Source organism: Carettochelys insculpta, chromosome 4, assembly GCF_033958435.1.
Source record: "Carettochelys insculpta isolate YL-2023 chromosome 4, ASM3395843v1, whole genome shotgun sequence".
NCBI lineage: Eukaryota > Metazoa > Chordata > Testudines > Carettochelyidae > Carettochelys > Carettochelys insculpta.
The window spans coordinates 80,574,447-80,596,100 of NC_134140.1; the positions used below are offsets into that span (position 1 = coordinate 80,574,447).

Here is a 21,654-nt window from a genome sequence, read left to right on the forward strand (position 1 = left end):
GGGTAATTTCCAGCTTGTATAGACCTATCTGTGCTAACTCTGATTGAATTAGAGCAGTAAAACAGAAGTATAACCATGATGATTCAAGAGGTGGGATGGGCTAGCCACTCCAAAAATGAAACCCTAAGTATGTAACTGATCAACTAGCCTCTTCCTCTGCTTGCACCACAATAGCTACACGTCTACTTTTAGTATGCTAGTTCAAATTTACTGCAAGAATGTTTACCTAAAATGGTAGTTACAGCTCCATGTCCAGTGTAGACATACCCATACCTGCCCTAATTCTTCAGATCATGATGTCCAGTCACCTGAACATGAACTCCACAGGATAAAGAAAACTCTTATTGAGAACTAAACAAGACCTATAGAATCTCTATTCATAGATATTTCTACAGAACTCATTACTGTAGCATCTGAGTAGAGTTTTTCACAAACATTCATTATTTCAGTCTTACAACAGTGTTGGGGTGATTTAAAACACGGTATTCAGTTGTGTTTTAATTGAACTTCACTTGATCTCCAATATAGATTCTGGTTTAACCTGCACCCTTGTTTTCAGACAGACTCCATTTTTTTTTCTACTTTCTATATGGATCCAATGTCAGTTTCCATATTGAAAGATGGCCAACAATGCTGAGTCATTGCCCTCCCTCCCTCCCTCCCTCCCTCCGAAAAGGGTAGAAAATTAAGACAGGAAAGGTTGGATTTCCTGACCAGAATGTGCCCAGATACAAAGTCTATATAAAGGAGTGGAGCAATCATCTCAGAGCTCGCTCTCTAGTGTCTCCTGTCAGCATTGGTGGTAGTAAGGACAACAGCTGCAGGCCACTCAGAAGAAGACCTAGAGGAGACCACTGGCGGCTAGGGCAGCATTGGTATATGGTTAGGCTTCGTAGGCCAGCTTAACTGGTGGCTAGAGTAGCAGGAACGCCATGTCAGGCCTCATAAGCCAGTGTAATATTTTATTAATTTAGTTAAGAGACAGTGAGAGAATCAGTAAGACATCCACACACACACACTTACCACTTCCTTTAGGCACCCGTCACACGTATGAAAAAGAGAAGAATGGAAAAAAAGAAGAGAAAGCAGAATATAATCTCCATCCAAACAAACAAGCAGTCATGTAGCACGTTAAAGACTAACAAAATATATTATTAGGTGGTGAGCTTTCGTGGGACAGACCCACTTCCTCAGATCATAACCATACCAGAACAGACTCAATATATAGAGCAGAGAGGTCCAAAAATTATTATGAAGGTTGGCAAATTTTTCTGATTTGTCAACCTTGATAGCAATTTTTGGACCTCTAGGCTTTATATGTTGAGGCTGTTCTGGTATGGCTATGATCTGAAGAAGTGGGTCTGTCCCATGAAAGCTTGTCACCTAATAAATTATTCCATTAGTCTTTAAAGTGCTACATGACTCCTTTTTTGTTTTGACAGAACACAGACTAACACAGCTACCTCTCTGTCAATAATCTCCATCCAGTTCTAATTGCTCTGCTGTTCCTGGCTGTCGCCCCTGTTCCTCCCTTCTGCTGCCGCCAGACTTTCCTGACTCTCCACCAGACTTCGGGACTGTGGGAGGGTGTGGGGAAGGGGGAGGGATAATACTCACCCTCTTTCCGTTTTATGTATTGACAACCAGAATTTTTAATAATATTGTTTAACCTGTTTAATAAATTTACTGCTGTTTGTTTATCTGTAGTTGTGTGAATCGATTATTGACCAGTGAACAGATACGGAGAGGGGGTCAGACTTGTAAACTGGGATGGGATTAATTACTGCTCCTAACTGTTGAGGTAACATGAGGTATGTACAACACCCATTTTTACAATGAGGAACTCAAACACAAAAGGCCTGATTCCTCTCTCACTTACACAAGTTTTACATTAGTGTAGCTCCGTTGATTTCACCAGTCACTCCTGACTTGCATCACTTTCATAAAAGTACAGTCAGACCCAAGCTGATAATTTGTCGAAGGTCACGGAAGATTAGAATCCAGATCTCCTGATTGGAAGATCCTTTACAAGAATACTAATTGAAATTATTATAGTGTAGTATAAATAAATTTTCTTGTGTGCATTGTTGTCGTACCCGTGTTGGTCTCAGGGCATAAGAAATGCAAGGTAAACTGTCTCTCATATAAATTATCTCTACATTCAAGTGTATGTGTGAAGATAGGAGTCCTAGAAATCTATTGGGAAAAATCTAGTTTTTCAGTAATCAATATAAACGAAATATTTTAAATTTCATGATAGAAGGCCAGAACACTTTTTGTGTCACAACAATCTACTAGGAAAATATACTTTTAATAAAACTCATAAATAGAGTTTGCAGTTTTAAGTCCTGATTCTGTTTCCAGGACATCAACTTTAATGAAAACAAGATCACATCTTTAAGACATAGCTCTTACCTTGACATTTTTTTTGGGATAAAGAAAGAAAAATGGTTTCAGGACTGGAGACCTGGACATACAAAGCAACAAAAAATATAATGTATATAAATAGAAACAAATACAAATGTCAGATTACATAGTTTTAAGAATATAAGGCATTTGAAATTTCACCACATAGGAATTAAAAGCCATGATCAGGAATGTGTTTTCTGAGCTATTTTGGCATACCTGAAAAAACAGAGGAATCCCCTAGAAATATAATGACTGAAATGACTTATTAAGAAAGTGAAACAAAAAGGGAAGGAAAATGGCAAGGCAGTTTTAAATGGTATAACTGATATGCTTATAACACCCAGGATACCCAATGAAAAGTCATGCATCTTCTGACTATCTGTCCAATACAGGAGGTTAGGCAAAACTGATAAAGGTATGCTCAGAGTATGTTTATGGTAAATAAAAAAGTGCTCAGTTAGAGTACCCTGACTATCCTGAGGCATTTCTACTGTGACTATCCACCATGAGATGCAACTGTTCTCACAAGTGAGAACGGATGTGTGACCGTGTACATTTAAAACAATTATTGAAGTTATCAGCGGAGTTTTAAATATGAAAAATACAGTTTATAGGAACATTCACTAATCTGCTTCATAGCTTTCAAACTATGATAGGAAAGGAGACTATTTTGTGAGTACATATGATCTAAGTACAGTTCTTTCTGCTATAAAGAGTTAATTCCAGCTAAATCAAAGGTAGCACAGTTTTCCTTTTGGTTCACCTAAGCCACAAATACCCTAGACAGAATCTCAGTTGACGTAAATATAGTGTATCCAACAACATAGAGGAGTCTACCAGCTTAGCCAGAACTTTTCAGTATGACTTATCTGGTGACCAACGGCAAACATAAGACCAGACACAACTGAACTTTTTTTTTAAAACCTATTACATGCACATAGTAAAACAAGTGATGAGCAGCAGCGAGCTTACACTCTTGGACGTCCTCCCACAACTGCAGTGAGACCAGGTGCTAAAAATGAAAACAAAATAAATCAAAACAAGTTAATTTCTTAATACATTTTGTCCCATGGACAACTGTAGCTCAGATATTACTACATCTTGAACCCTTCCTTATGACTTCCTCTCAAAAAATCCTGTAGAGGTTCCTGGGAATGATGTGTGTTACACCAGACATATGAAACAAAATGTTTTCATGAAACTGATTAAAGAAATTGAAATTTCAACAAAATATCTGAAATGGTTTATAAACATACATGAAAGTCCCTAGTCTTTCATATGAATTTATTTTCAAAACCCAAACACATATATAAATTGGATAGAAATGGAACAAACTGGTTGTTAAAAAAAGGGAAATCTGTATGGAATTGTGGTTTGTATAATGCAAAAAATGATTATCCTTTTTACGAAAATGATTATAGAATTGTGAATAACTTTTGCTATTTATTTTTTGCAATGACTGACATAGGCATACAGAGCATTGGTGTAGTATACTACAGGAAAATGTTTTACTGGTCAGTTTTACCTACAAATCAATTAAACATTAGTAAGTTCAATAGTCTCAGAGAGGTAGCCCTGTTAGTATGTATCTTCACAAAGCAAAAAAAGCAGTCCTGTAGCACCGTAAACACTAATAATATTATTTACTAGGTGATGAGCTTTCATGGGACAGACCCACTTCTTCGGATCTGGAGAATAACTAGTAAGTCCTTAAAGTACATTTGCACTGCAACTGGGAGCAAGTTGCCCAGCCCAGCTCATGCTAGTATGCTAAAATATAGCAAGTGCAAATCTTAGGAGCAGGAGTTGGATGCATCTGAGCTCTGGTGGCCAGCCTGAGCCTCCATCTATTCCCAAAGTCCACACAATTACTTTTAATGTGTTAGTGCAAGTCCTACTAGCACAAATCTACTTACCTTGGCTCAGAGGCTTGCTCTCAGTTGCAATGTACGCATACCTTTAAGGCAACATGTACTACAGAAGATCAAAGGCATTTCAAAGGCATACAGCAGTGTATTTTAACTTGGTCTTCACATGCAAGCATCTTCTGAAGAACATTTAGAGAAATATAAGTACCTTCCAAATCTCAAGTTGCTTCCAAAAGAAAGCTAGTACACCATTTTTAGAAAAAGAAATAAGATTTCAGTTGGAACTTCAGTTACTTAAAGCACATTAGCTGATGTTGATTTTTACATGATTATTATTTAGGAGTTCTGTGACAATGCCATCCCTATGCCAGCCGTATGTCTCAATGTTACTATTAAGAATTCATGCATTCATAGATTATTACACCAGAAAGGAGCACTGCGACCATCTAATCTGATAACCTATACAATGTTCGCTACAGAACATCCATGAATTAATATGTTTGAATTACAGTATAACTTTCAGAAAAATATTCAATTTTAAAAATTGCTAGTGACTGAGAATCCATCATAAATCTTAGAAATTTGTTCCAACAATGTTTAATTTTATTCATTGTTAAAATTTGAGCCTTATTTCCAGTCTGAATGTGTCTAGCTTAAACTTCCAGCCATTGGATTTTGTTACTTTTTTGTCTGCTAGATTGAACAACTCATTATCCATTTTGCTCCCCATGTAGGTATTTACAGATTGATCAAATCACTCCTTATCCTTTGCTTGCTTCAGGATAAGGAGTTTATCGCTATAAGGCAAGTTTTCCTATCTGTAAGTTATCCTTGTAGCTTTTCTCTGAACCCTCCCCTTTTATCAACAGCCATCTTGAACTGGGAACATCAGAACTGAACATAGTATTTGAGAAACAGGCACACCAGCACCACATATAGAGGTAATACTGCCTCCTCACTTCTACCTCCACACACGCATTGGGATCTCCCAGTTTATACACGCAAGGATCACACTAACCCTTTCAACCACAGCACAGCAGTGGGAGCTCATGTTCAGCTGACCATACATAAGGACCACCAAGTCTTTTGCATGGTCACTGCTTCCTAAGGGAGAGTCCCCTGTCATATAAGTATGACCTAAGTTCTTTTTCCCTAGAGGTATAACTTTAGTTTTGGCTACTGTAAAATTCATATTTTTTTCTTTCACCCAGCTTGCCAAACAATACAGATTGCTTTATATTAGATAGCTGTACTCTTTGCTATTTATGACTCTCTCCAAACTGAGCCATCTGAAACCTTTACCAGTGACAATTTTATGTTTTTTTCCAGATTACTGACCAAAATAACATGGGCCAAGAGCCAATTCCTGCAGAGCCTCAACAGAAATATACCTGATGATTCTGTTACAATTACATTTTGATTAGTAGCCGCTTGAGCTGCCTCTTTATTACAGTGTTTAAAGTATTTAGACTCTGAGGCTGTGTCTACACTATGAGATAAATTCAAATTAATTTATATTGATTTTCTAATTCTGGAATTTATAAGTTCAATTTTGACCATGCTCACTTCACACCGTGCTCCCCACAAAGTTGAGTCATTGCTGCCACACACACATTGGTTAACATCAACTGCTGCAGTAGTACATTGTGGGAACCTATCCCACAGCTTCCTCATCCCCATAGCATTCTGGGTATGCTCACTGGTCTTGACATCATCTTTCCACATTGCATTTTCGTCATTCCCCTCCCAATCCCTGAAAATATGTTGAGCCCTGGAAATAATGTAGAAGACACTCAAAATTAGAAGAAAGAAATTTTGGTTTCCCCCCACATTACATTGCCAACACAAGTGCAGCAACTGTGTTCTCAACTGGCCATCCACTGAGTATTCCACCTCCCATCATTGCAGAAATGTGATCCCTGAAAATAATGCAGGGGCCCAGAACATTTTTATGCTGAGAAGAATGTAAGAAGAAAGAATTTTTGGTTTCCCCATGCACTATATTGGTGTTGGGGAGAGTGTTAATGTGGGGTCCTAGACTGTGCAGGAAAAAACGAATTGTTGGTTTTCCCCCGGTGGCAGCAAACCCAGGTATGGGCAAAGCAGGGGTGGTCACTGTATGACCAGTTGAAATGGTCCTCCCCCGTCGGCAGCAAGCCCCTTAGCCACCGGTGGGAGACTTTTCCCCGGTGGCAATAGCAAGCCCAGGTATGGGCCAAAGAGGAGGGGGTCAGTGGATGGCTAGTTGAGCTGTTCCTTCCCCATGACAGCTGCAAAGTCCCCAGTATCTAAACCACCAGGGGAGACTTCCTCACAGCAGCAGCAAAGCCCCCAGTATCTTAACTGCCGGGGGAGCTCTCCCCACAGTGGCAGCAACGCCATCTCTTTCCCATGCAACTGGCAGCATTGCCAGCACCAAACAGCAGGCACATCCTTTGTGTTGTGTTGGGGGCTACCCAGTTAACGTGGCTGAGCGCAGGAAAGACCCAGATTGCGTGGTGCCTGTGGAGGAGGGAAGGGGGCTTGCACACAAATGTAAACTGCTGAGAAGCAAGTTTCTCGGCATGTTATGCAAGCATGACGCCCAGCACAGCCTTGTTGACGTGGTACAATGTGTCAGGGGCTGGTGCCAGGCAGCGCAGAAAAAAATAGCAAGTGCACAGACAGAGTCATGAACTCCCTTCAGGGGCTATCTGGATGGGTAGATGCACACACACCGCTAACAGCACAGAAAGAAAGAAGCCACTTCTCAGGCTTTCATAAACTAACATGCGCCCACAGCTAAAGGCTCGCTGCTCCTGCTTGGAAATTCAGGATCTTCCTGTTACTGGAGAGCAGCGGCCAGAGCGGAGCACTCAGAGGGGCATTAGAGGTTACATATGGGACACCTCTGGAGGCTAATAAATTTGCTTTTAAGACATGGTGCTTCCACACTTGCATTTAATCGAACTTCTGAATTCAAGCTTGATGCCAGTCAGGTAACTGCGATTTTGTAATCTCGACATTACTGCACCCACAGTCGAGCTAATGGTCTTTACAGTGAAGATAGTCACATGGTAAATTTGAGCTAACTGAATTAAATTCAATTTTATCTCATAGTGTAGACGCAGCCTTAAATTGATCAATCAGCAAGTGCTGATCCCAGATAGGATCAGCCTTCTTAAATTCTCTCTTGGAATATTGCTGGATAAGTATTTCTGTATTGACAAAAGGCTGTTGCCCATTGAATCTAGAGTAGGGACTACCATGCTTCCTCTGTCCATTAGTCACATCAGTGTGCAACCTGCTCTTTTAAAGAGTATGTTAACTTTTTCCTCATCTTGCTCTTTACTTCTCTTCCACATTGGTCCCCTGATTTTATCTCTGCACGAGTCTTCTTGACTGCACATCAATAATAAGCACCATTGTTCTGAACATGTGAGCCATTAGGGTCTTTAAAGTGCTGAGATGCTACCAAGAGACCTTCTTCATTCTATTCCTTTAAAATTTCAATAGCTCTCTTATTTAGTAAAAACAATACAGAGTCCAATGGCTAAAGAATAAAAAATTTATTAGGGCATAAGCTTTTGTGAGATACAACTCTCTTCCACAGATACTTGAAGTGGAAGAAAGGCAAAGATTCAGACATAGGAATTTCAGAGAGGTAGCTCTGCTGGTGTAACATCAGTACTAGTTAAATCAGGGCTGATGAGGCTCACCTTCAACTGTGTTGAGAAGGTGAGAGGGCATGATGGGGAAATTACTTATGGTAATGAAAGAGCAGTCCCATGTCTACACTCAAACTCATTCTGACAGCATTAAATTTGCAAATGAATTGTAGTTCAACAGTTTCACATTGCAGCCTGTTTCTGAAGTTTGTTTTTTGTTTTTCTTGAAAATGGCACTTGCAAATCAGTAACTGTGTGTCCTGGGAGGTTAAATTGTTCCCCACTAGTTTTTGAATATTACTCTTCTTAATACAGGTTAAACTTCTCTCCGTTTGGCACCTGGCACTGCTGCTGAATGAGAGAAATTGCTGGACTGTGGAAGGTCAGTATTGTCTAGCACATTACCAATATTTCCACTGCTTACTGAGCTCTGAGAAGACATTCAGGGTAAATTAGAACTAAATAACAGCACAGAACACTGCAAGCAATGACTGATGGCTAGAAACAACCTTTATGGGACCATGGGACACTTGGCCAAATCCGTAATAAACGGTTGTGCAGCAAACTAAAATCACGCCAGATTACGGATGTTGCCTGATGAGAGTTCTGGATTAAAGAGGTTCAACCTGTATTTGATTTATATCTATCTATTCTTTTGTCCAGTGACAGAGGGGCATTGCTGGCATTTTCTTTCAAAAGAAGCTTTCAAAGCGGGGTTGCTCTTCTTGAAATGGGAAAGGAAGAGTGATTTCGAAAGGCATGCCACATTCTTTCGATTTACTTTCAAAAGAACACTTTTCATGTGTAGACGTTCCACTGGGCTCTTTCAAAAGAGCCCCCTTGTTTCAAAAGAACTTGCTAGCATAGACACAGCCAAGGAGTCTAGAGCCCAAAGTGTGCTTTGGAGTCCCAGAGTTAGAAACAGTGACAGACTCTGCCTTGACCTAGCTAGCTTGGCAGCACAGGGGTTTCCAAGGTTAGGTTTCATTACCTCACACTGGTGACCAACTAAGCACTCAGGTCTATTTTAAATAACTAGGGTAAGAGACTAGGATGAGTGATTCCATGCGGGGAATGATATTGGCACTTGGAAAAACAATGTCTAACTGCCATTCAAAATTCAAGCTGATTATTTTTTGCTATAGTATAGACAGCAATATTAACCTACCATATAAAAAGCTACAACACTATTATCTCAATCTTGAAATAACTTTATAATCCCAATCCTGCAATCTGTTCCATGAAGACAAACCTGTGAGCATACGTACAACTCTACTACTTTTCAAAGCACTCTTTACTTGTACAAGGGTCTATCCACACAGATCAGGCTGCAGGATCAGGATGTCCAAGTGATTTCTTTAGAGCAGCAGTACAACTGACCATAGTTAGTCAAGGTGCTACTAATGTTATTAGCCAATAAGGAAAGTATGCTTTTCCTATTACAGTACTGAATTTTCGAGGCCATTTAAAAATGTTATTAAAAATCATCCATTGACAGACTCAGTTATTTTACACTTTATAACTGTGGCTCTCGTGCTGAGCCCAGTGGACTTAATTAACCTGTCTCTATGAACGACTCATATTATAGATGATAATTTGAAGTTCAACTAATGTAAGCTATTACATAGGGTGATTTCCACTTGAGGCCAGTTTACAACACCTGATACTGGCTTTGCCTGTCTCTGCTGTTGGCATGCACATATAAACACAAGTGACCAGCTGAAAGGGCTCTAGTAGCTGGATATGAATGTCCTATCTCTTAGTTACTTACAAGCTGACAAAAGTAGCAAGCTTTTGAGGAATACTGGACTGGGGTTTCAGTATTAGAAACAGCCTGAAGGATTAAGGCCTATTATTTATACCACTATAAAATTATTCACCAAAATGAAATTTCATTAAAAGTATGCATTACATATTGAATAAAATATATTGCAGAAGGAAGTAGAACAGACATCATGTGAAGCATTTTCTCATTATTTAAACTTGCGCGGAAGATTCAATTAGATACAGTTCTGTACATATATCTGACATACGTTCTGTCAAAAGCAGTAACTGGCTATTGTAATCACTCTTACAATGTAGAAGAACAGTTATATTACTGTATAACATTCGGTTAAGGCTTTTTCAGTATAGCAGGAATATTACTTCCTGTTAGGATAATTTCTAAATCAGGGTACCAGATTTTGCAAGGTCTACAAGGTCTACAAAGAAAACTTTTCACTTACCTGCTCTCACACAATTTCATTTGTTTTCCTATAACCAAGCAGTTATCTAATCATCACTGAGAGAATAACTGATCAAAGAGCAACAATGTTCACACCTCAGAGCTAAGAGCTCCTACTTTTCCACAGTTCTTTGTTTCACTGGCCTTACGAGGTTCAACCAAAACTCTACATAAGGGTTTCTCAAACTTCACTATACAGCAACCCCTTTCTGACAACAAAAATTACTATCTGACCTCTGGACTCTGAGGCTACGTATACACGTGAAGCCTACATCGAAGTAGCTTATTTCGATGTAGCGACATCGAAATAGGCTATTTCGATGAATAACGTCTACACGTCCTCCAGGGCTGGCAACGTCAATGTTCAACATCGACGTTGCGCAGCACCACATCGAAATAGGTGCTGCGAGGGAACATCTACACGCCAAAGTAGCACACATCGAAATAAGGGTGCCAGGAACAGCTGCAGACAGGGTCACAGGGCGGACTCAACAGCAAGCCGCTTCCTTAAAGTGCCCCTCCCAGACACAGTTGCACTAAACAACACAAGATCCACAGAGCCGACAACTGGTTGCAGACCCTGTGCATGCAGCATGGATCCCCAGCTGCAGCAGCAGCAGCCAGAAGCCCTGGGCTAAGGGCTGCTGCACACGGTGACCATAGAGCCCCGCAGGGGCTGGAGAGAGCGTCTCTCAACCCCTCAGCTGATGGCCGCCATGGCGGACCCCGCTATTTCGATGTTGCGGGACGCGGATCGGCTACACGTGCCCTACTTCAATGTTCAACTTCGAAGTAGGGCGCTATTCCCATCCCCTCATGGGGTTAGCGGCTTCGACGTCTCGCCACCTAACATCAATGTTAACATCGAAATAGTGCCCGACACGTGTAGCCGTGACGGGCGCTATTTCGAAGTTAGTGCCGCTACTTCAAAGTAGCGTGCACGTGTAGACACGGCTTGAGTCTGCTATCCCTGTTGTGGGGACACAAAGACAAAGCCTGATCCCTACTGACCATAGGCACAGGATGGGAAGTAGGAGCTGAAGCCCAAAGGCTTCACCTGCAGGCAGTGAGTCTGTAACTTGAGCCCGGCTTCAATTTGGCCCTGGGAAGTAGTGTTCAGTTTCAGTTTTGGTCCTGGGCAGAGAGGCTTCAGCTTGTGGTCCCAGAAAGTCTAAGCGAGCCCGGGGTGACCACATTAAAACAGAGTTGTGACCCACTTTGAGGGCCTGACCTACTATTTGAGAAATGAAGTTCTACATCTTTCTCTATCCCAGGCCTGTCTCAGAAGACACTGTAGAATACATTTGCAGGGCAAATCTACATCAAGATTTTCAAAAAAATATTTTAATCTTGGGCTCTCCACAGGCATTACTTACACCAACACTACTGAGTATGAACCTAGAAGAATTTAACTATAATTTACTTTTTATATAAACTAATATTTAAATAAAAGATTAGTTTAGACCTGTATTTAGGCACCTTAACTGAACTGCATGTTTGCAGAAATGTCCAGCACCCACAAATACTACTGATGTTAGTAGGAGCGGCAGGTGTACAACATCTTTGACTAGAAGGCTACTTATATTTAGGTGCCAAAGCTTTGCTTTAGGAACCCAACTTTGGACATCTAGATTTGAAAATGTTGGTCCTTGGTCCCTATCGACCCCTGTGGAATTTCATACTCCCTAAGAAATATAGCTCTTTACCTGGTAATGCTTGTTCAATTCCTTACACAATCTCACCTTATCGTTTGGCTTCATCATTCCCTGTGGCCTACCTTCAATTTCCTCATCCATCCTTCCACTTATTGATGGAACTGAAGTCAATATTGTTTCCAGAGAACATCTTCGCAACGAATTCTGTCTCAATATTTTACTCCATTCCAGGCTTACCCAAAAAAGCCACATTTTGGCTCACTGCCCTTAGTTCCTACACTATTCAATTTACTTTGAATAGTAACAGAGAGGAAGCTGTGCTAGTCTATACACTATCAAAACAAAAAGCAGTCAAGTAGCACTTTAAAGACTAGCAAAATAGTTTATTAGGTGAGCTTTCGTGGGACAGACCCACTTCTTCAGACCATATCCAGACCAGAACAGACTCAATATTTAAGACACAGAGAACCAAAAACAGTAAGCAAGGAGGACAAATCAGAAAAAGATAATCAAGGTGAGCAAATCAGAGAGTGGAGGGGTGTGGGGAGAGGTCATGAATTAGATTAAGCCAAGTGTGCAGACGAGCCCCTATAGTGACTCAGAAAGTTCCCATCACGATTTAAACCATGTGTTAATGTGCCGAATTTGAATATAAAAGCCAGCTCAGCTCTTTTTATATTCAAATTCAAATATTAATTTTTATATTCAAATTCGGCACATTAGCACATGGTTTAAATCGTGATGGGAACCTTCTGAGTCACTATAGGGGCTCGTCTGCACACTTGGCTCAATCTAATTCTTGACCTTTCCCCCCACCCCTCCACTCTCTGATTTGCTCACCTTGATTATCTTTTTCTGATTTGTCCTCCTTGCTTACTGTTTTTGGTTCTCTGTGTCTTAAATATTGAGTCTGTTCTGGTCTGGATATGGTCTGAAGAAGTGGGTCTGTCCCACGAAAGCTCACCTAATAGACTATTTTGCTAGTCTTTAAAGTGCTACTTGACTGCTTTTTGTTTTGACAATTTACTTTGGTTATTAAAGACATCACAAATACATCTGTTTATAGTATTTTTGCAAATCTGCATTTACAACAGAATAAGGTATTTTGTAATACTTACATGGTATGTGTTAGACCACAACATTGCATTATTTTGTAAAATACTTTAAGGTTAAACAAACTTTTATATGGAAAACACCACTTGAACATTTAACATTTCATAGCAGACTGAAACTTCACAAGGTCCCCAGTGTAGTCATGTATCTTGCCATACAGACTTACCTCTTTTGATCTTTTCTCCTCCTCCTAATTTCCCTTGGAAGTAAAACAGGTATGCTAAACGTTACCAATGAACTTGCAGCATATTTTAGGGACTGACATTCCTCTGTAACAAACTGGTTTAAAAGCATTATCTTTTTAAATTATCATGCTACAGCAATCTGAAATTCTGTGTTCTGCAGCAAACAGCACTGATAATACTGTACAGCACATAAGCATAATCTTTGTTTATTGAAATCAATTATATGTTCTTAATTATTCTATCCATTTCCTCTACATTCAGCAGATAAAACATCCTGTGGGATATTATCCTCTAACCAACATGGGGACTGGAGTAAACTTACATCTAGGACATTTCTTGAAGTATCTTCCAACATCCTTATGAGATCAGTCATAATATTTACATATACTCAAGCACTTTGAAATCTCAAGCTGTGTTAACCAGCTGTCATTTTGGTGTCAAACTCTGGTCACTTCAATGTGAAATAAGGGTCAGCACATGATTTTTTGCTATTAGTAAAAATGTTTTTAGTTACTGAACTCTTATTAAATCGCAAAACCCAAAGAAGAGCTCTGTGTTAGTGCAAAAACTTGTCGCTTGCACCAACAGAAGCTGGTCCAATAAAAGATATCACCTCTTCACCGTCTTGCTAATATCCCAAGACCACAAATATTACAACACTGCACACAACGGTGTGCCTTACTGACACTTTTAAGAACTCTACAGTGACAATTTGTTAATGCTAGGATATGAAAAAGCAATAATTTAGACAAAAACCCAACAAAGCAACCACAACATTTAAGTGTTAAGAGTCTGACTTAAAATAATTATCAAGATATTTTCAATTAACGCTAAAAAACTGTCTTTTTCCTTTTAACTATAATTTCTAATAAAAGCTGTTTCTCTCAATTCCACAATTACTGGGTGAATTTCTGTGGCCTAAGTTACGCAGATGGTCAGGCCAAATGGCCATTAGACAAACTGGCTTTAAAATGTCTGAATCCATGATCCCAGCTGTTAATAAAGTATCTATGCTTTGCCATTACTAAATCTCCATGGCTACATCTACACTAGCCAAAAACTATGAAGCGCTGAAATACATATTCAGCGCCTCATTAGCATGCAGCGTCTGTGGCACTTCAAAATTGACGCGGCTCGCCGCCGCGTGGCTCATCCAGACGGGGCTCCTTTTTGAAAGGACCCCAGCAACTTCGAAGTCCCCTTATTCCCATCTGCTCATGGTCATTTCAAAGTTTTTGGGTAGTGTAGACACGACCCATGTGTCTCAAAACTCATACATACTTGCAAACTGCATCTTCCTAGTACTGCAGAATTGCCATCAAATTATACATTTTAGCATATGTAAAATATCACTTCGATTGAAAAACTGTGCTTATATTTATATTTATATTTATATTTATATGTTTGGCTTAGATAGTTTCATATTAAAATACTCTTAAAATGTTGTTATACCACCCAGGAATTCAGCTAACATTGGGAGCATCACTAACAAGTTACTTAAGTTATCAATTCAGAAAGGAATCCCAGTTCAGGAAAGTGCTTAAGCTTAACTTTAAGCACGTATGTAATTCCCATTACAGTCTTAGTATAGCTGTCTACTGAGACTAAATACTTTATAGTCTTTAAATTGAAAATGTTTGTTCAAAACTAATATTAGAAATATTTAGATGAAATGTAACATATTTTAAGTGAAAACATTTTCTTTGTTTTTACCATCCCCCTACTTTTTTGTAACCCAAATATTTCAATAGTCACACCCCGAGATACACCCTTTCAGGCTACGAGAATTCAAATTTACGAGCAGCTTGATTAAAAACCACTACTTCGCCTTATGAAGCATTTCCTCAAATTTACGAGTGCCTCAGTGGGACACGAACACCCTGCAGCAGGAGAAAGGCCACGGCTCCAGGCAACACCTGCCCGCAGCTGCATATCATCCAGCGCATCTCTCCGCAGCGCCAGGCGGCGGTTTCCCGGAGCCCCAGCCCAGCCTTTACCTGTGGCTGATCTGGGTCTCCGCCTCAGTGCTGCAGCAGCAGCGCGCCCCAGCCCAGCTGGTGGCCGCAGGCTCCCAGGCACTCCTGAGAGACGTGGCTGCTGGGTGCGCAGCCCATCCTGGCTCTGCCCCTGCCGCTCACTCCCCGGGCAGCTAGGGGGCCGCCACCACCCGCCCTGTACAGCTGTGCCTCAGGCGCCGCTCACCACTTGGCGGTGGTTTCCTGGAGCCCCCAGCCCAGCCTTTTCCTGTGGCTGGTCTGGGTCTCTGCCTCGGTGCTGCAACAGAGGTGCAGCCCAGCCCAGCCAGCAGCCGTGGTCTCCCAGGCACACCAATGTCACCATCACCAACCAACGAACAACAGTGACTCTCCTCGCAGTCTCCCTCACCTCATCTTATCACCTTTCCACACAATGTCAACTTGTTTGCTGAGTGTGACATCATTTGCATAGTTTTCATTGACAGTACAGATGGGGGCAGCTTCGAAGTAAGTGCCCCGCTTCGACATTCCCTTACTCTGATCTAGTTCTGTGGCAGTAAGGGAATGTCGAAGTGGAGGGCTTATTTCAAAGCTGCCCCCATCTTCACTGTCAATCTGCAATCTGAAGTCTGGACTTTGAAATTCACATGGGTGCCATTATGCTAATAAGGTGAATACGCACATTAGCACTGCATTAGCTTGCTTTGAGTTGCCTCATTACCATGGCACCTCCGAGAGGAGGGGGAGAGCATAGAAGCAGCCTCTGTCTCCCATAGAGCTTGTTCTCTCACTCAATGGGAAAAAGAAACAGGGAAAAAAAGCTTTAATTCAGACTAAATTACCTTTGAATTTAACAATGTAACCTTTCCTTCTTTATGGACCCAGAGGATTCTTATTTGTTGCTTTTTTAGTAATCTTCCAGAAGGCCTGACATCTAGACAATACGTCATTTATATGGTAGTAGTATTGCTGCCATTATTCCTCCTCCTGTCATAGAAGACTACATTTCTCTCACTTGGGTTCTATAAAAGGACTTTAGTCTGGGTTGAATATCTGGAGTGAAATCCTTTTCCCCACTGAAGTCAATGACAAAACTCCCATTGACTTCAATGGGGCCAGGATTTTACTAATGGCCTTAAACCCTTATGAGTTTATCTTATCATGTGCTGCATTTAAATTGTTGCTCTGGTTCCACAGACTGGATAGCACTATTATCCACTGCTCTGCTCAGCTCCCTAAAGAAATAAAGTCCCTTTACTCCCCATATAAGAGTTGTCTTTTGATATCTGGTAAGACATTTTGCCATGGCTTTGCTTAGTTTTCAGGCACTCCTAAGATTCCAAGATTACCTCTGCCTATTTGACACCCCAAGCTCTTGTTGAGTCTCTTTTCTTCCTGCAGGCAATTCTAAAACAGCCCCTTAAAGTGATTTAGTGTCTTCATTTTGAGACTAACCATTTTTCCAGTCTCCTAAATAGGACTGAAACAACCTTCAGTTTTCTCTGCAGAGGTGTTCAGGGATATTTAATTACCACATTTTAAATATCAATAAAGATATAAAACATTTATTTACTAACGTTCTATTTGATTGAAATGGTTACCAACAATGAACAACTGGAGTTAGGCAGGTGAATGATTGTAAACTCAAGGTCTAGGCTTTAAGGTAATGGCTCCTTCAAGGTTAAAATTCTCCTTGAAATATCTGAAAATGCAAAATCATAGGTTATGTCTACACTAGAGGGTATTTTCAAAAAAAGCCAGGGCCCTTTCGAAAAAAAAACACAGAGAATTTACACACAAAATGTGTTCTCTTGATATTAAATCAGAACCCCCTTGACTGCCAGCCAGCTAGGAGAGGTGGGGGGGGGCCCCACAATGGTCAGCCCCATCCCCAAGATACCACTGAGTCTATGCGCCAGTGCTCCCAGGACACCCCTCTCTCTTGGCCTAGGGGTGGGAACTGCTGCTAATTGGGGCCGGGTGCATGACGATGTACCATCTTTCCCTCCCCTTCCCTCCTTGCAGCTGTGCTGTTTGAGGGCCAGGTGAGCCCCACATCATGAACAGAGCCAGCCAGCCTCATCTATGTCACTGGGCTGGGACATCCACGAGCGGCAAAGAGAACTGGGGTACCCCCACCACCAGTGCCTGGGTGGGACCGTGCCTGGAGGGCCCATTGCTGTACCACAGACAACACTTCCACCTACACAGCCCCCCTTCACTCCCGGAACAACCGGGTGAAGCAGTGGCTGCGTGTCGAGGAGGTGGGCTTGGCATGGTGGCGGGAGGACTGCAATGAGCTCATGGCCAACCTCAGAACCACTGGTGGGCCCTGAGGGAGTAGGCAACCCAGCTTCCTACCCCTACCGTGCCCCCCTGCTGGCCCCCCCGCCGCTCCTGCCTGAGCTCCCAGCAACCATCATGCTGGGCTTCACCCAGTGGCTCATGGCCACTATGGATGCCACCATGTTAGCCTTCCCCCATCCTCAGTGGCCCCTTTTTTCCCCCACTGCAGCCCTACCTCCCCATGATCCCAGCCCCATCCCAGCCCTGTCAGGGACTCCCTTGGAGGACTAATGCCCCCGACCCCAGCCCCCCAACGTATACAGTTACCCCCATTCACAATGTACATAGTTATTTGCACAGTTCTCATTAACACAAAGTTTCTATGTTTAAGTAAACAGTTTATTTTTTCAATACCCCCATGTTCCTCATTATTGTGGAGGAGGCGGTGAGGGGTCATGGTGGGGGAATAGTGGAGCTGCAGGCCAGAGGAGCTTGCAGGGGGTATCCTGGGAAGAGTCACTGAGGCCCATGGGTGAAGCTCTCTCGGAGGGCCTCCCAGATCCACACCCCTTCACGGTGGACTTAGTAGTCAGGGGCCGTGCCCAGCTGTTCATACCCAGGGCTGGCCTCAGCCGACAACCCCAGGAGGAAGGCCTCCTCCTAGCCCTCCATGATGTTGTGGAGGGCACAGCACACCCCTCACAACCTGGCAGACATTGTGCACCCCAACATCCAGGTGCATGAGGAGACACTGGAACCATGCCTTCAGGCAGCCGAAGGCACACTCCATGGGGTAGCGTGACCAGCTGAGGCAGCCGTTGAATAGCTCCAGAGTGGAGTCCGGGTGGCCTGTGTACAGCCACATGAGCTAGGGCTGCAGGGGATAGGCCACGTCCCCCGGAATGCAACAGGGCATGGTGACATCCCCAAGTGTGAGCTACTGCTGGAGGACGTAGGACCCTGCCTCCATCCTCCAGCAGAGGCTGGAGTTCCAGAAGACCCCCAACCAGCCAACATAAAAGTCCATAAGCATCCCTGTGGTCTACCAGGGCCTGTAGCATGACTGAGGGGTAGTCCTTGCAGTTGATATAGCAGGCTGCGCTGTGGTCAGGGGCATGGATGACAATGTGGGTGCCATCGCAGTGGGGGAAGCAAAGGGTGGAGAATCCAGCAATGGCTGCATCCATGTCCCTGACATGGACAACCCTCCCTAGCAGGATGGGTTGACTGCCCCCATGACGTGCATGGGATGGAAAGAGGACACACTCATGAGTTCTGTGAACAGATGTCCTTAGACCCAGTGGGCTCCTCTGGCCCCTCTCAGCCCCTTTCTTCACCCAAGCCCTACAGGTACCCTCTCCTCACACCCATAAGGCTGCCCCTGCAGGAGCGGGCCTATGTGGGGGTGAGGCATCATGGCTCCCTGGGGCTAGGCTGCTCCACCCCCTAACACACTCGACCCCAGTGCTCCAGAGTCCCCCTTGACCAGGAGCCCACTTCTTCCTCTTCCAGTGTTGGGTGTGCAAGCTGAGCATTCCTTACCTCCACGAGGATAGCTCTGATAGTCGACTTATCCACCCTGAATTGCTGTTCCATGGAGCAGCAGCTGTCTGGGATGGCCAGCTTCCACAACACAATGGCTACGCACTTCTCAAGGGGCACAAATGGCTGCATGCGGGTGTCCTGATTTCAGAGGGCAGAGGTAAGCCATGTGCAGTGCTCTGGAAAGGTCTTCTTCCTCATGCAAAAATTCTGGAGCAACTGCATGTCATTCCACTAGCCCATCACAAGTCGGAGCTGGATGGGTATCTCCAGATGCTCCCGATCAACTGGGGGAGGCACAGCCATGACCCTGGGGTGGGGGTTGGGCTCCTCAGTCCTGGTGGCAGGTCTGTTCTACCAGGGGAGATGGAAGGCAGCTGCAAGAATGGTGGCCAGCAGCTCAAAGAGGGCGTGGATGTGATGCCAGCCCAAGAGCTGCTGTGGGTCCATAGATGTGACCTAACAGCTTGTGATCCCTGCACTGGCTCTGCTTCACTTTGTTCAGCTCAGCAGGCCTCAGCGTTTGGGAGGGGAGTTTGGAATGGGCCCTTTAAGGGAGCAGAGCGCGTGGCTGGAGCTCCTAGAAGGACTTGCTGGACATGTGACCCTGTCCCTGGTGTCTCTCGGTCCTTTCTTCCGAAAGGGTGGCTGGGGCTGTGTGGCTGCTCTCTTTCAAAAGAGCAGATCGATTTTTCAATCCGCTTACTGTGTGTGGCTGTGATCTTTCAAAAGACGTTTTTTCAGAAGGGATCTTCTGAAAAAACTTCTTTCAAAGGACCCCATAGTGTAGATGTAGGCATTGTGTTTTCAAAAACATAGAAGAAACAGAAGAGAGGAATACGAATGCATATTGTCATAAGGAGAGCATTAATCTGAAAGCAATATCAATCCAAAATTGTGGATCAAACAAACCTGCATTTTGACAATGTCTGAAAACTGGATATGATGCAAATTTTGCAAATTACCCTATTTTATAACGAGCTAGCCAAACTCTTGGACTCTGGAGTCTGAGCCTCTTAGTAAGTGAAGTAAAATGCCTTGTATTAGAAGACTCTCAAGTAAACAGTAACAGCTACAACAACTCCTACTTAGATATACCCAATGCCCAGCACACCTGCCTTTACAAAGCACAAATCATCATATATATAATCATGTAGCCAGCTTCAAATCAAAAACAAATAAATTAAAATCCTCTATGAACTAGACCATCCCTAGATGAATTCACGTGTGATCATCTTAAAATATTTTGCACTTAAAAGAATTTTTGTTCAGTCATTTATTCCATTGTTGCAAACATAAAAGAAAACCCACCCAAAATCACTCTGGACTGCATAAACTAGCAAAGTACTTAGTATGTAATTTGTATGACTGTAGTGTATAGGTGAGCTAGTTGCAAATATAATCAGTACCTGCATCAAACACTTCAGTTAAATTTTTGTAACCAGGCCTGCAGAAGCCCATAATATTATATTAGTGGTTTTTCTTTCAGAGATAATAATGCCCTTTCTCTCTGTTTTAACTGTGCAGAAATTGTCTGAATTGTTGTTTCTTACGTTTAATAGAGCTTCCATTTATGACATACTAGCATGAGGAAATACACATTTCACATTGAGGCTAGATGCCTCATAAGGCAAAACGAAGCAATGATGCTCACCTAACTGCTCAATAACCCGTAGCTCTAATTTATGTTGACTGACTGGCACAGAAACAATTTAGAATGTGTAATTTCTACTTAGTGAAACTCATCATTTGTAAGAGATTTGAGTTCTGTTGGCTGCTTTCAAAACAAGCCCATCTTCTTATTCCAATAATGGAAAGCTTCTTAAGGCATGTTTGTGGGAGATTATCATCTTACCCACCAACTCAGGACCAGGCGCACCTGTGCCCCAGTATCACATAAAGCTTGAGTCTTTACTTTATTAAGGAAATGCCACACCTTAGATCTCTTTCCAACTAAATTACATACTCTCTTTTGTGGTCTGGGTATTAGATGCCAACTGTAGCCTATTCCTAGTAAATTAGTCTTAATCATCCCTTAAAATCCACCTCAGTTTTAGCAGGCTCAGATCAGTTTTCCTCTAAGGGGTCTCTGAGGCCAACACTTGAGCAAAATGGTCTGACTATAGCTTCTATTATCTCTGCCTCGGTGTACCTTTTTTGAATCCCACTTTCAGTTTGACAACTCAGATATGACAGACTTAACTTACTACTTTGTCAGGGCACTGCCGAAGTCTTTTTCTAAATCGGTTTCTGTTTTCTGGATTGTGGGGTGACAGACTTTTTCTCAATGGGATGGCTTTTAATTTCCTCCATGCTTTCCTGCAATTGCATCAAGTCATTTTACATTTTTATCATACTGTTTCTGAAGCGTCTCTTTTTTAATTTATTCAGTTTGCTTCTCTTTTTCTGTAGCCCTGAGGACCAACACCTGATTTTTTTTTTAACTCCAGCAGCACAAATAATCTCTGTTCAATCTACCTGTTCCCTAGCAGCTTTTCCTGGAAGAGTCTACAGCAGCGTCTAGGCAGTTCTACATCTTGGATAAGTCACATTACTGCAATTTAACCTCTTCTGCCTGGTTTCCTAAATGTTATGTAACCCACTCATGAATGTGTTGCAGGTCTCCCTCTGTGCCCGTCCTCAGAGGATTTGGTTGTTATAACCCCCATTTATACGGCAGTGGCTCAATAGGCAAGCTGTAGCAGCTCATAATTTTAGCTTGAAAGGTTGCCAGCTCAATTGCCACTAT

At 42.4% G+C, this 21,654-nt stretch overlaps 1 protein-coding gene across 2 annotated transcripts in view; it reads right to left on the reverse strand.

The window, feature by feature from the left end:
* LOC142012601 (uncharacterized) overlaps nucleotides 1–21,654 on the reverse strand; it is a 141,759-nt gene that overhangs the window by 43,965 nt on the left and 76,140 nt on the right. The window contains exons 14-15 of one of the 2 annotated variants that reach the window (XM_074993146.1): nucleotides 3,382–3,421; nucleotides 2,416–2,467 (exon numbers count right to left, since the gene is read on the reverse strand). The exons of the other annotated variant lie outside the window; for it this stretch is intronic. Of the exons in view, the coding sequence (XP_074849247.1) occupies nucleotides 2,416–2,467; nucleotides 3,382–3,421 (92 nt within the window). The remainder of the gene's footprint in view (nucleotides 1–2,415; nucleotides 2,468–3,381; nucleotides 3,422–21,654) is intronic. 2 annotated transcript variants of the gene reach the window in all.